We start from the raw sequence: 15,771 nt of genomic DNA on the forward strand, positions 1-15,771 counted from the left end.
TTGGGCAAGGCTTTAATAACAGTGATGCATAAAAAAAAGTTCAATAACGGCTGCAATATGATCTGCAACAAGCCAAAAACTAGGCAACGAAAGAGTTTTCTGAATTTCATGTCCATTTTTCTCATTTAAAAGACCAAACCCAATCAGTGGGACCAGGCAAACTATTCCAGTGGTTAAATGGAAAAGCACACATTAAAGTAGATGAAACAGTATGATTTTGGGGGATTGTTAAAACATATACATCATTTTGGAAAAACTCAACAGCATCATCCCCTTTCTGGAGTAATATGGTCGAAAAAAACATTTGCATGAAATCTGTGTGCACAGATTTGTAAAACCAAATTAACGGCATAAACAGCAGTTTAAGGGAAGTACAACATCAGGCGTATGCATCTGTTATTCAAAATGAAAGTATCATTTATTAAAGTGTAGTTTTTAGTAATTGTTTAAGCGAAATGAAAGCTACAATTCCTATTTGATTGTTAATTTTACTTCAATTGCTGGCTGAATAACCTGCACACAATCACTAATCCGTGCTCTCACTGTATCACTCATGTTTTAAGCAGATTTCCATATTATTTTCAAATATTTTCAGCAATATGACCCCGATAGAATTTATGTTCTATCTGTCTACCAGTAAGAGAAAATCTGAATGTTGGACGGACTGACCCTTTAATTTAGACTTGTTCCCAATCTGAATGCACACTCTACTGCTAACAGTGATGGAGAACCATTTCAATGAAATAGATTTAATAAAAACATCTCAGCAGCTTAGAATATTACACAACACCTTTCAACGTAAAACACTTTAATACGACAGCAAAACAGGTGGTGGTATTCTTTCATAACAGCGGGATTGTTCCTGTAGTTAATATAAAATGATATTTGCTGCTGGGTTATTTTTCTAAAGACAATAAAGCAACAAACAGTTGATTCATAACCAAAGGATGGACTGGCCAGCAGATCCACACTCTATATTATATATCTATTATATCTATATAACTATCTGAAGTACAAAAGAAGGACTTAGAAACAGTGATACGCATGGAAATACATGTCAAACGGGGCTAAAAAGAGCTCCCATCATCCTCTACTGCTTGGACAACTCATTTATATCTTTAAATTCCAGTGAGACGGAGGATGGATCGGCCGGTTTTATGTTTACGTGATCAGGGAATAATTATTAAAGCATAACACGGACTGTCTTCATGTCAGATCAAAAAACGTGAATGCACCATTTGAACTAATTCTGCTTCACAGTATATGCAGGGCCAATGCATGATGGGAGATCTCCAGGATGCCTACCATTGTATCAGTTCAACACACACATTGCATCAATAGTACATGTATATTAATTCAGCAGGGTTGAATACATAACTGTGATATTTCCAGGTACAAGAAAAACACATTGTTAAATGCTGACCTGTGCAATTTAAAGTAATAGCATCCAATCCAACATACAAGAGATGAAAATGTTAATTTTTATGGATAACAATCATCATAAAACTTATTTTGCAATAATGGGTTGTAAAATGTATTGTATTACAAAATAATAAAAAACTACATAATGTGACATAACCAAAGAGTTACTGATTACTAGCAAAGACAACACAGGCCCACACATTAAGTCTTTACATTTGTACAATGTGGTGTTATAAATTAAGAAATACATACTTTATACACATCTTGTTATTCATGCGAGACATGATGTAAAAGAGCCGATGTATCCAAGGTCCCGCCTCCTGCCAATGGAAGAACCAATGAAGAGCCAGAAGGCCAGAGCAGGCAGCATCCCTCAGTCCTGTTAGAAACCGAGAAACCCAAACAGAACCACACCTTTAAAAACCCAAATACACTGTTTGACCAGTCTCCATGTGTCAAATGTGGACAGGATGGTGGTCTCACTCCCCACCAAATGTGCGAGTCCTTGTGTTTTTTAGCCCAGCAGTTTTCCTTGGATTAGGGTGGCACCTACATCATGGTTGCAGCTGTCGCTGTGGTCCTGCTTTGCGCCCTGCTACACCCTGCTACCCTCTGCAGTGCCCTGCTATGCCCTGCTACACCCTGTGAAGCCCTGCTACACCCTGCTACCCTCTGCAGTACCCTGCTATGCCCTGCTACATCCTGCTATGCCCTGCTACACCCCGTGAAGCCCTGCTACACCCTGCTACCCTCTGCAGTGCCCTGCTACATGCTGCCATGCCCTGCACTGCCCCACTATGTCCTGCTATGCCCTGCTACACCCTGTGAAGCCCTGCTACACCCTGCTACCCTCGGCAGTGCCCTGCTATGCCCTGCTACACCCTGCTACCCTTGGCAGTGCCCTGCTATGCCCTGCTACATCCTGCTATGCCCTGCTACACCCTGTGAAGCTCTGCAGTGGCCTGCTACGCCATGAACTAGGCAGTCTGTTTCTCTCTGCTTGGTTGACTAGGTTGATTACCGAAGTATTGGTTCTCGTGACATCCCTAGTCTCCAGTTTGATTTGACTGTCAAATTTAGTGACATAACTCCTAATGTAGGTTCAAAACATTGATACATGCCCTAACTGTATTTGCTTGTTACACACTTCGACAGAAGCATTTTCTGTTCTAAGTAAAGACAATGAGAGCAAAATCAGTCTTGATCTAATTGTGTTTTGAACCCCTGGCCCCCTTAATAGTCCTCTGTTGGTCCCTGGAGCCCAAAAGAGTTCCCGCTGACTTTAACCGATTCCCCTTGGTTGCCTTTTTTTGACAAACTTGGATGTTCATTGCTATACTCAATCAATGGTACAACGTTATAGGGTACTTGTTGAGGTACATGCTCATTATTCATTGGCCATTATTCATTGGCTAAAGGCTGGAGAAATGGGCTTTGGAAAGGTAATTGAAATCTTACAGAAGGGGTGCAAAACTGAACCCACACAGTTTTGCACCCCTTCTGTAAGATTTCAATTACCTTTCCAAAGCCCATTTCTCCAGCCTTTAGCCTATCAGACTACAGACTATTAGATTTCCTTAGAAATATAACGGAGCCCTAAGGTATGTGGCTTTCAGACGAGAAGGGGAACTCCAAATGCTCTGCTGCTATGCGGCATGTTGTGTTTATGTAATTCCTAATCACAGGCCATGTGAACCAGGCTTCTCACTCTCTCTGTCTTTAAATGACAGGTCCTATAAAAAGCCCGCTGACCCCACTGCGACTCTGAGCTGCCAGGCAGCTTCTTGATGTCCAGCAGCAGCTGAAACACTCCGTGTGTACACATAACAAAAAACCTGCCATCGCCTGACCTTTCACTCCGGCACACACTATGGCCACCATACACACTCAAAGCCATTGGATAATCTTATATCATAGCTGCAAAATGACTGGAATGAACTACAAAAAACCCGGTCTGAGCTCCTGTCTATCTATCATTGGTGCACTGTTTTGCACACCTTGTTCCATTATCTCTGCCATGCCCCCTTTGCATAGTTCTTCACATCTTCACCTGCACTGCTATCATATCTGTTTACACTCTTTTGCACTACGCATCTGCACCTTCTCAACGGCCTAAAGGTTAAATACATTTCAACTAAATATATCAATATGATCTTCTATATCTCTGCTGTGATGCAGAATCCCCAGCTTGTAGCGCCTGCTGAGGTTGCAAACTTTACAATCACATGGTGTCTCTTCCTTTTGCATGCACGTTGAATCCTATAGCAATATTGGTTGCATACATATTGACATGATCCCAGAAAATTCATAAATAGACTGGCTTGACCTGAAGTTGCCTTCAGGGTAGGTGTTAACATGTCACTAATTCACTATGCAAATAAAGGAATTTTTAAGTTAGATGAGGACTTCTATGGATGAATGAATACGATATTGTTAAATAAATAACACATGAAGCCTTAAAATAAACAATATCACGATGAAATTGTGAAATAATGAAACTTGTGGAGACCTAACAAGTCATTTAGAATTAAACAGATAAATAGATTTTTTACTAATAATAACGGCCTTTTGCAAAGTCTGTTTTCATTTAATGATGCCACTTATATCATGAAGTATTCATGTGTTAATGAAGACAAACAGAGGAGAGACATTAAGAAATTGGCTGTTAGGGAAAATACACCAAATTATTTTGCTTACATAAGCAGTTTTACTCCGTGATATCAATATCAGCCATATCATGTAAAGCAACTTAGCATTTCTACTCAAGGACTGCTCTGAGGGTAGAATATTGCAGTACTGTAATTTAAGTATTACCACTACATTTCAGAGGAAAATATTGTACTTTGTTCTTTTCTGACTATATACATATAGATTTTTGCAGACGGGATAATTAAATATGATGCAATGTTGTTGATTAAACGACCAAACCGTATTTAAAGTAATGTAAAGTAAGCTGCACCTTAACCAGCTAAAACATCAATGTATTTTGTATCATGTGTGAGTGTGTGTGTGTGGGTGTGTGTGTGTGTGTGTGTGCGCGTGTGTCTTTTAAAATATCACGAGAAACAGTGGTGGAATCCAGTTTGGACAGTGTGATATTAATAAACTGTGACTAAAACTGAACAACTGCAATACATGTTCAATTGCTATCAATCTCAAGTAATAGTGCTATCTATTAGAATAAGAAGGAACAGAGCAGGAAGGGGGGGGGGCAGGGGGGGGGGGTCTTGTCCAGGGAGTCATCCCACTTCTTGTCTTTGATTTTGGTTTTGTTACTTATTAGTTTTTTGGTATTCAGATAGCTCGTTGTTTTGCTCATTATCCTGCTTATATATCACTTCTGTGCCTATTAATTAATTTGTATAATAACTCAGTCGCTCATCTACGCAATCTACTCAAACATACTAACTGACCTAGGAACACATTCAGAAGGACTCACCAGTCCGGGGAAGCTGGCGTTCATCTGTGCTCCACCACGAAGCTCATGGTGGTCCCGTCAAACGAGGGCGGCGCTATGATCCGGTGGCCCTGCTGCGAGGTTATGCTGATGACTGGCTGCTTGATGTTGGAGAAGCCCTGCTGTGGACTGTTGGTGGTGGTCTGCTGTGGAGCCCTGTAGGCCGCCTGGGGAGACTTGCCAGTGGCCATGTAGAAGGGACTCTCCATGTACATGGCCTCGGTCCGCTGCGACAAGCCTTTCTCTCCGCTCTCCGCCTCCGACTGCACCGACATGCGCGACTGCACCAGCGTCCGGGCCGGGATCACAGACGGTGTCGGCATGAAGCCCGGGTAGATCATGTAGGTGTGTCCGTAGGCTCCTGGACTGAGGGCAAAAGGGGACATCTGCATGGGCACCGGGGTCATAGGATGTTGCGGCATTGGCACGTCCACGTACTGGCCTGTTTCGGGGTCAAAGAGGCGCTTGGTGGCCGGCTGCACAGGGGTGTCCACCAGGTAGTAGTTTCCAGTGGTGGGATCCAGTAGCATCTTCCTCTGGGTGGCCTGGAAGGGATCCAGGGAGGGAGCAGGGGTGATTGCCGGAGAGAAGCAGTACACCTGAGACTGATTGGCGGACATGCCCAATGGCAAAGAGTGATAAATGGTGGCAGAAGGGGTATCTGGTGAGGGTGTGTCCATCACAATGCTGGAGCGTTCAGGGGCCTGGTTGGGGTCTTCTAAACCCCTGGCGCCGGATCCCCAGTGTCCTGACTGAGTGGTTGGTTGGGTCTGGGTGGTAAATGTGTACGCTGATGACTTATCGGCCGATGAGGCTTGTTTGTTGCTGGTGTAAGTGGCGTGAGACTCGAGGGGAATGGTTAGGTAGTTCTCGTTATCAGCTGAGGTGCTCAGTAGCTCCTGTGTGGGCCCCCCTACATCCTTTGACCCAGCTTCTCTATATCCACTTTGCTTCTTCTGGTTGATTTGTAAGGACGTCGGCAATTTTTGGGACTTTGGGAGGAAGCGTTGGGTGTTGAAAGGTGTTTGTGCCATGGCGTTTGGCTGGGCCCTTGCTGATGTGGAGGCCTGGAGACCAGATCCGAGGCCGAACATGGCTTTGTTCCCTGTGTTGCTAGCAGCTTGCATTGACCTAGCAACCAGCCTGTCCTCATAGCTACTGGGACAGACCACGGTGGTGTCTTTGTCCACTCGCCTCAGCAGGCTGTCAGTCCCAGGCGTCTTGTCAATGTTGGGATAAGAGTCTCGTCTGACCGTCTTGTCCATGTTGGACCCCCTTGCACCTTCCTTCTCAGGTCCCCCATGCTCCTCACTGGCTATCATTGAAAGGACATGGCTGTCTGTCAGGAGATGGGGCTCATTCTTTCTTTTCCATTCATTTTTTTCAAACGTGTAAAGCTGTTCCATGGTTTTTACAGCAGCTTGGAGTTTTTCCAGAGCGCCCAGGTTCGCCATTTTGGACTCAGGTTTCTTATCGGTGACGTCTGACGTTTTTTCCTGCGCTTTTGATTCTGTTCTGCTTTCAATACTCAATCCAATTACTCCATCTGAGGAATGACTGGCGTTACACATGGCTGCTCTTCCTGCTGCGCTTTGCAGTGGAGCATTTTTAGCGCCCTCTGGAGACGACCTGCCCGCATCCACCGGCTCCAGCTTAGATACCTCGGTAGGATTACTATGACTATTTGTAATCACAGACTGATATTTGATCACTATGGGGGACACAGAATTAGGATTTCCATGAGCTATTTGCTTCTTCTGCTCTGAATATCTGTCAGCAGATGAAAAGTTGGATTTAGTTTCGTTGTTATCCAAAGAAACAAAGTGATAGGAGCTTTTAACCAATTTACGCACGTCTCGTACTTGGTGTATGGGCGTCTGCAGCTTTCCTTTATTATCTCTGATGTCTCTAACCATGAAATGTGGAACTTTATCTGACGACTCACCCTTCAAAGCTGTAGCCAGCGCCTGGCATTTGAAGTCATCTGTTCTGATGAGGCTGGCTGCGTTACAGCCTATATTAGGAGCGCGCAGCTTGGAAACGCCAAACGGCTCCGTTTTATTGTCTCTGACGCTCCTTAAATTAATTTTAATTTCCGGAGATTTGGATGTGGCCACATTCCTGGAGCCTGCCATGTGTAAGGTGTTGTCAGAGCGCACTTCTCTTCCTCCATATGGAGAATAAGTCCTGCTCTGCAGCTGCTGTCCCACTTCTCTGTCACTGGACAGCAGTTGAATGCTTGGCACAAACAAATGGGACATTTTAGTCAGTTTGCCGCTTCCCGCTGAGTAAAGACCCCCCTCGCCGTCGTCCTCGTTACCTGAAGCCGACTTCTCCGGGGTTTTATCGTTTTTAGGATCCTTCTGAAACCCTAGCTCCTCGTCCTTCCAGCATCGGAACGCGCTATTTTGGCTGCGAAGGAGTGTGCTTTTAGACGCATCCAATGCGCCTTTTTTAGTATCGATTCCAGCTTCCTTGGCCGGTTTCAAATTAGTTTCTGGTATAAAGTCTCTGATTGGAGCGGCCGAGTCTTGTCTCCGAGAGTCGCTCTTGGTATCACACGAGCCGCTGTCCAATATGTCCCCTAATTCATCCACGCACATTATGGTGTAGTCAGAGCTGCCCTCAGAGAACCTGGAGCCCTGTCTGCGCAGCTCCCCGCTGCCCCTCTCCCTGTGGCCGTCGCCCTCCTGGTGCACGCAGCCCGGAGACTGCGTCGGATGCGACTCGCTTATCTCCCCCCTTTCCATCTTGCGCTCCTGCTCGAACTGCATCTTCTTAGAAATCACATTTTTGATCAGACTCGAGGCGAATATGGCTTTCTTGTGTGTGTCTTCCATGGTTTTAGAAGGCGACTTGCCGGCCCCTCTCCTGTGGCCGCTTGGCAAACCGTTGGTAACCTCATCTGTGGAACGTGATCCCGCTGCGTTTTGTGCAAAGTTAGTGTGTCTTTCACCCCCTGACATTCCCGATTTGACATTACAACGAAAATTCAGAGTCTCTGTGAGCCTAATCACCCCACTGTGGCCCTGACTGAATTCCCCCATCAGCTCTATCTGCTGTGTAGATGACTGTGTGGATGCGCTGTGGGGGTTACCATTCAGAGTGAAGATCTTGCTGGTGGGCGGTTTGATGCTCGCCAGTGCAATGCCCTTATAACCTCTGTTGTCTATTTTTTTGGCTATTTCAAATGAGGCCGTTGAGTTTTGATGGGAGACAACACTTTGGTCCAGTCCCCGGGACATGTTCACATTGCCATATTTCAGGTCGACAAACGTGGACAACCTGTTTAACCCTTTGCCGTGCTCTGATGCAGATGACTCGCTGGAGGTGCTGAAGTTAATTGCATCTAAGTAAGGATACGCCAGGCTCTTGAAGGCTTTGGCCGTCAGGTTGCGCACCTCCTTGTCAGCGTCGTCCAGCTCGCTGACAGCGCTGGACGCACCGCTGGAGTACTCCGTCACCTCTTTCCCCCGCAATTTGCGGCCAAAATGCAAGCGTCCTGGCGCGGCTATGAAACACTTGGCCCTGTCACACAACGTCTCTGCCTTCCCATCAACTCCCCTGAACACATACCGACTCATATCCCCGGGGCGCCTTGCATGATAAATGATATTTCCCTGTTCTTGGACGTTGCTGGGGTCATTTATAGCTCGAGAAGTGGTCCTGATTGACAGGTGGATCTGTCCCGCGCCGTTGCCCCTGCGCTGCTGGTGCTGCTGGGGCTTTGACACACTCTCATCTGAGCTGGTGAACTTGGCCGCGTCGCACAGATCACTTTCAAGCAGAGTGCTGACTGCTGCTGCTGCGCCCTGAGTGCGAGGCTGGCCGCCGTCCCCCCTCTCCCCCACCGCTCCATCACCGGCGAAAGAAGCATAATCGACAAAAGAGTACACCTGGTTGTCATCCCCGATGTCCCAGCTGGATGAGCCCGCCCCGAGGCTGTGGCCCTCCTCGTGGTCAGAGAGCTCCGAGAGCTGGATCTCGTGCGTCGTGATGTAATGAGACTCATCGTGCGGTATGCACAGGACGCAATCGTCGGAAAGCACCAAACTAACATCATCCTCCTCATAATCATCCGACTCACTCCTCCGGCTCAGATAATCCTCCTCGTCTCTTGCTGTGTTTTTGTTATCCTCCTTTTTGGACACCTCTGGCTGCGTAATGGCGCGCTCGCTTCTTTCCTCGGATTTGAGACAATCATCCGCTTTGAGACCAGGGAGATGTGATGGCGGAGGTGAATCAGAGGGACCCTGCTTGACATCTGCACATTCCCCATCTCCAGAATCCTCTTCATTGTTGGTTTCAATGTTGTTTTGATTCGCCAAATCCAGTTTTGGTTCCGTTACGCGCGGAGCTCCGGCGCCGCTGCTCTTAACAAGGACAGACATTTGGTTTCCTTCCCCAAAGCGACAGTCTCTCTCCGGTTTTGGGCCGACTGTGTTCACGTACTCTAACTCCAAATCCACGTATTTGCATTCGTCTTGCTTCTCCGGGGCATCCTCCTCCGCGTGCGCCGGTTTTTGGAGCGGATCTTTGACCCCCCGGAGTGTCTCCACACAGCTCTGCTCTGTCTTCATAGCTGGACCGGCACGTTGTCTGGTGTCTCTGAAAGATACGGCAGAGAGCCCCCCTCCACCCCCCACCCCCAGGATCCCTCAGTCCTTCAGGAAGAGATGGTGCCGCGCGCAGAGCGCCGTGCCCGGTCAGACAGACACTGTGATGACAGGAAGCGCTCCACACATTCCACATATGAAGCCCAAAGCCGAGGGTCTAAAAAAGACCAGAGACATTACAAACTACTGTCTACGCCACATGGTTCTCAAGATGGGGTTCGCGGACCAATAGGGGTCGTCGAGGACTCCCTTGCACAATGACTTCACTAAATATGATCATTAATACCAAATGGGCACCCCCCAAAAAACATCAACATTTTATATTTATGTAATAAATCATAACAAGTGGTTGCACACATCCACTCATGTTGCCTAATTATAGCTTCTATCTTATTATCACATTCTTTGAAAGATTACTGTTCTATTCTATATAACTAAAATTAAAAAAAACAAGCTATTAGTGAACACTTATAATCAGTGGTGAAAAGTAACTGAGTACATTTATAATAATAAAAATAATACTATTATTCCAGAGGGAAACATGGACTGTTTTTTGTTTCTGACACCTATAGTATGAATATATGAAAAAAATAAAAAACATGCCATCAGATTATTAAAAACATTCTTTTCAATCTATTGACGCTGCAACTGAGTCTTTAGTATTTGTTATTCTATTCACAAAAGTGAAAAAATCTCAAATTCAAATCAACCTGTTTTAGTTTTTTTCATTTTGATTCCTCGTGCCGCAACTTGCGTGTTATTTTCTGTTTCAGGGCACAGGAACACTTTTTAATTTAAAATAGATTTAAATAAAAAACGGGTAGAAATACCTATTCGGACAGGCAAGAAACAAGAGTCCACACGAAGCCCACCCCCGACTGCTCCGTTTCTGCCGGACCAACAGAAACCAGTTCCACGCAGACCTACGACCCAGTGTCTTCTAAAAAAAAAAGACACATCGAGCTCAAATTTAGGCACCAGGGTAAAATGGGGAAAGGGAAGCTATGTGAGACAGGAGCGAGCCTCTGTGCTGAAGTTCTCAGGGATGGGGCCTGTAGGGGCCAGTCTGGGGTCCAGGTGCTCCAGAGGACAGGAGGTATAGCATCAGCAATGATGGACAGAGCTTTCCTGTGTACAGCTGAACTATAATGCACCAAATTGGGCGACCCCGTGGATGACACCGATCCCCACTGGAGCTTAAAGTACTGCAGAACTCAGCGTCAGGGACTCTCGGATAATTGGAATGAGTAACTGGGACTGCTGATGGTTTACTGGCAGGGACCCTGAACTCACCACTAGGCTATGAGGGGGGGGGTCATGATGTCTGCTGTTGGTAGGCAACAAAATCTCCCCGCCGGCCTTGCCAGCAGTGTAACACAGTAAACACGGAGTGGGAACCAGAGCTGACCCTGAGCCTAACTGGGTGAAACTACTTTTGTCAAAGACTGGAGACCAAACCAAGTCCTTTACCGATATCATCTCATCATAATGCTGACAAGAGTTGTTCTGAGAATAAATACATGGTTTTACACCAGCAGGTATTCTGTACTCCAGCTTATTCGGAACACATTTTGGTTATGGTATGAGTCATCCTGTAGTCTTCCTGTCTCAGTATTTTCCAATAGTTTTTTAAGAAATACAAGCTGAAGAAATAATGCCGATATATGAAAGGGGACACCCTAGGTAGCGGTCTGAAGCTTGTCACTGAGCAGTTAACATGTAGAATAAATACTAACACGTTGGCTTGATTAAACCAAATCAAAATAAAAATCCTCAAGGGTCCGATCTTTCCCTTTAAAAAGTTTTTATTTTTACTTTACTGGAAATGAAGGAACTTTTATGGCATATTTCAGCATTCCATTTTGTTGTAAAGGATGTAAATACAATCTGGAAGTTATGACAGCATTGATGGGATGCAATATCCCCAAAAAACAGCGAAAACCCCAGGGTCTACTGCGAGGAGATAAGGGGGTCCGGTTATGGTATTTTGAGTTCAGGAATCTGCTTCCTTAATCTGGCCATTCTGCACCAGATGCTACAAAACCCCATGCCAGAGGGTAGCTAAGAAAGCAGTCCATGATGGGGATGGTTGGAGTCCGTTGGGATCTTTTGGGTCTGGGTCAGACAGTGTTTGGGTCCGAGGTCCTGGATGGAAGGCATCAACAACCCCCAGCCCCCAAACCAGACAGAGATGCAGATGGTTAGCATGCTCTCTATAGTGCCTCTGTGGAAAGGATTTAGGAAGAAAATGAAGACACTGCTGGGCTCTCTTCACAACAGGGACCATGACAGACTGTGTGTAATCTGCACCCCAAGAAACCTGGTGCTGCTGGCTAATTCTACCACAATGTTGTTGATGAGAATTGTGCTGATTTCTCCTAAAGTCATCAATTATCTCTTTGTTTTTTTCCACATTTAGGAACAGGTTGTTTCTCATGGACCAGTGTCTGTCTGTCTCACTTCCTTAATGCAGGGCTGTTCACTGTTGTCTGCATATATTACAATGTGGCCTTTACTGAATCGGCACGGCAGTCATGGTGAACAGTAATGGACTCAGGACGCACGCAGCCCTGAGGGGAGCTGGTGCTCAGGGCGATAGTTCTGGAAATGGTATTTCCAACCATCACAGGCTGAGGCCATTCTGTTGCAAAGTCCACAAGGGGTGCTGAGTCCCAGGGGTCCCTTGGATGATTGTGGGAACATGCGAGCTAAAGCTTGCTGTTCTGAGTGCCATGTCACCGGCTTTCAACGCAGCATTTTGTGCCTTTAGCATTGCACGTACCTCACCGGTCATCCAGGGCTTCTGATTGGCTCGTGTGGTGATATTCTTGCTGACGCATGCACTGAAACTTTTGAATGTACGCAGATGCAGCATAATCTTCCTAATTGTAAGTTGCAGACACCTTACATACAAGGTATGTTTGCATATTCAACCAATGGGGTCCCCTCCTTATTCACTTACGACACCCAAATATAAAACTGAGCACGCTAAGCCTACCATGTTACCGTCAGTTGTTTTCTACAAGCCCACCTTTGGGCAGGAAAAAGTCAGCAAAAAATGGGATTAAAGCAGATTTTTGTTGTTCTAACTGTGTACAAGATCCTCCAACTTGTTTCAACAAAACCAGAAATGGGACACTCGGCTGTACTGTTAATGCAGGAGTTTCTCCCAAACTGATCTCCAGGTTTTTCTGTCACAGGTCAACAGTGTCAAAAAACCTCAGTTGTTGCTCCAAACTGCAACTTGACAGGAGCTTAATTACTGAAAACCCAGCCGCACAAACAGGATATATTTAGTGCACTATTTTAGTGAGATGGCCTGGGGACTGCATGTCTATAGGAGATAAAGTTACTTCTGGAGTCCACATTAAAACAGCAGGCAGTCAATCATGTTGGGCTATTAGTCAAGAAGGATTAATAAGGCGACATAAGTGGTTAATGAGGAGTACACTGAGTATATTCAGTACACTGATACTGAAATACACCCTTTCCTTCCCAACAACATCCACTACTGAATTAGTGCAGGCCTTTGGTCATATATGTAATATAACATATATGTAATGTAATGTTATGAGCTTTGGGAATTCATAAAATACCTTGGAAATGCAAATTATGTCTCACAGCACAGTCATATGTCTTCTTTAGCAGATAATAGAGACTCATTCAGACACTTTAGTGCATCTTCACAGGTCATTATTAAAGGGCCGTTCTACTGATTTCACACAGGAAGATCCGTTTAGACATCACCTGGGCCCGGTTTTGGTTTTTTTAGGATCACGGATTGGATCCAATCTTAGAAATGGGTTTATCAAAAAAGATGGATTCGGACCAAGATCAGATCCCGCAATCTGATTTTATATTTGATCTGGAACACACCTGCCCTTTGGGTTTTTCAAAACGTGGAACTCGGTTTGGGATCTATTTGGTCCAAAAAAAAACAGGATTATCCTGATCCCATTAGAAGGGTGGATCCGGTTGTGTTTTTTTGAACCAAATAACATCAGAGAGTTTTTTTTTGTAAGTGAATGATCATAAAATAAAGGTTTACTGATGACCCCCGTATTCTGCCTGCCTGTTGTTCTTTGCTGAGCCAGTAGGCTACACTGTTTGTTCCATTTAAGGCTCTGGAAAACAGGATTTGGAAATCCTGAAATTTGGTACTATACCAAATTTGTTCCTTCCACAACCTGGGATTTCAAAATCTGTATCAATTTGATCTAGATTTTTTCCCCCTTACTTTTAGAGCCCTGCACGGTCAAGTTCTTCCATACATCTCTGACATGATACAGCTACTGTACATTCCCCCACCCGTAGTCTGAGGTCATTAGGTCAGAGGCTATTAGTGGTTCCCCGCGCTCAGTTTACAGTTTTTGCACATTGCTTGAACACGTTTGGCAAAACTTGTCTCATTGTGTCAGAACTCTACACACAAGCAAATAACACTGGGAAATAAACCATTCACTATCTATCTATGTCAAATTGAAACTCTCCTATTAAAACCTAACTATCCTTTTGTCAAAATGTCACTCTGATGACAACATGATACCCACTTGCATCATATGAATACACTAGTCTGCTTTATATAAAACACTGCAGTCTTTTGGTTTCACTGTTAAAGGTTTAAGATAAATCAAAAAAAAAAGCACACACTGAATGTATCTATGTGCTACTAATCCGGGGGTACATATTCAGCTGTTACTGGACTGCACCCATTCTGTATTGTAAATGTTAAGGACTAAAAAACACTTACCTGTGCATATCCATGTTGACGGTCCACACCCACACCAAGACCTGGCAGCACACTCCCCCCAACCCTCATCCACCTTCACTGGCTCCCAATTAAGTCCTGCATCACATATAAAATCCTCCTCACCTACAAATCCCTCTGTGGATCTTTGGTTCCGTCCATGGAGTTTTACCTCAACCAATTAGATCTCTTCTGCCTTAAACCCAGACTCCAACTTGCCATCACGGACCAATATAATTAGATATGATTAGACCAATTAGATAACGCATGTGCTAGTGTTGGGATCCGGAGTGCGCGCAGTATTTGATACCAGCTGGAATTTCAGAGAGGATATGAAGCTAGCTAGCGGCTAGCTGAGGTAGACTTATCTAGACTTATCTGTCATCCCTCTCATTTGTGTTTCATAATTATACCAAAGAATTCATCTAGTCATGGCTGGCATAGCACCTTGTTTTAGTCTTTAGTCTGTTCAATAAACACCTTTACAGACTAATGCACTAAATTTAATAATATTAAAAAACTACTTCACAGTATGTGAAATATGTTGTGAAAATGAAAGGTGGAATGTGTAATTTGTAAGATTTTTTTACTACAATGGGCTTACGCTGTTGCAGGGCTGTAGTCAAGACCACCTTTGCCGAGTCCAAGACAAGCCCAAAAGCAGGACTAGTCAAGTCCAAGTCAAGACCGAGTCCAAAAAGGTTTGAGTCTGAGTCAAGACCGAGTCCAGGACAGAAAAATGGTCTTATGCATGACAGTATCGAGACAATCATTTTGGGTTTCACTTTCCCTCCAATATTATTATGACCATAGTAAAGACACCCGGACTCGGTCAAGACTAAAAGCCATATTGGGCAAGACCAGTGGCCGAGACCGAGATAAGTCCGAGTCCAAATACTAGAGAGTCCAAGACGAGTGTGAGACCACAGAAAAACGGTCCAAGACCGGACTCGAGTACTACAGCCCTGCGCTGTCGTACATGTGAAAGGTACGTTATCACATATATATATATCAGAGCAGACATGTAATATCCCTCCTCGCTGGCCTGGCTCAGACCCTCTATGCTGTGACCCTGGTAACGTCTCCTGGCACCCAGGCTGAAGAATACACACAGATGTGTGTATTCTGTGCTCTGAACTATTGTAACTATGCTTGTAAAGCCGTCTGAGGTCAACGGTTACATGAAGTTTCTTCTAATCACAGAGATGCTGGAGGAAAACCTGAACCAACGACTATGATATAAACTCGTAATCGTCAAAGATTACCCAGACCTCTGCAGGATTGATGTATTCTCTCCACCACTAGAGAGCAGAGCAGCCCCATGGCCATGAAAGACTGGAAACAGGAAGATTACAGCACACACACACACATGCACACACACCCAAATTAGGGTTTCAGGGAATTAGGGCTATAAGGCTGTATCCTGTAAACAGGTATTGCATGTGTACCATATATTTTATTACTTTGAGCAATAGTAGAACTACAGTTTTATGAAATAACTGAGCAAAAACACCACCACCGGATTTAAT

General features: G+C 44.9%; 1 protein-coding gene and 1 long non-coding RNA gene across 2 annotated transcripts in view; one reads left to right on the forward strand and one right to left on the reverse strand.

Moving 5' to 3' along the window:
- Nucleotides 1-4,450, forward strand: part of LOC117934561 — a 14,815-nt gene extending 10,365 nt beyond the window's left edge. Inside the window, exon 3 of the long non-coding RNA XR_004654505.1 lies at nt 4,425-4,450. This is a non-coding gene — a long non-coding RNA (uncharacterized LOC117934561). The remainder of the gene's footprint in view (nt 1-4,424) is intronic.
- Nucleotides 17-9,684, reverse strand: c19h4orf54 (chromosome 19 C4orf54 homolog). Its single transcript, XM_034856297.1, has 2 exons — nt 4,858-9,684; nt 17-1,801 (listed from the first exon to the last, which is right to left on the reverse strand). The coding sequence occupies exon 1, from the start codon at nt 9,457-9,459 to the stop codon at nt 4,882-4,884; it is 4,578 nt and encodes a 1,525-aa protein (XP_034712188.1). The 5' UTR covers nt 9,460-9,684; the 3' UTR covers nt 17-1,801; nt 4,858-4,881.
- Nucleotides 9,685-15,771: the final 6,087 nt, after the last annotated feature.

The sequence above is a fragment of the Etheostoma cragini genome, chromosome 19 (assembly GCF_013103735.1).
Source record: "Etheostoma cragini isolate CJK2018 chromosome 19, CSU_Ecrag_1.0, whole genome shotgun sequence".
NCBI lineage: Eukaryota > Metazoa > Chordata > Actinopteri > Perciformes > Percidae > Etheostoma > Etheostoma cragini.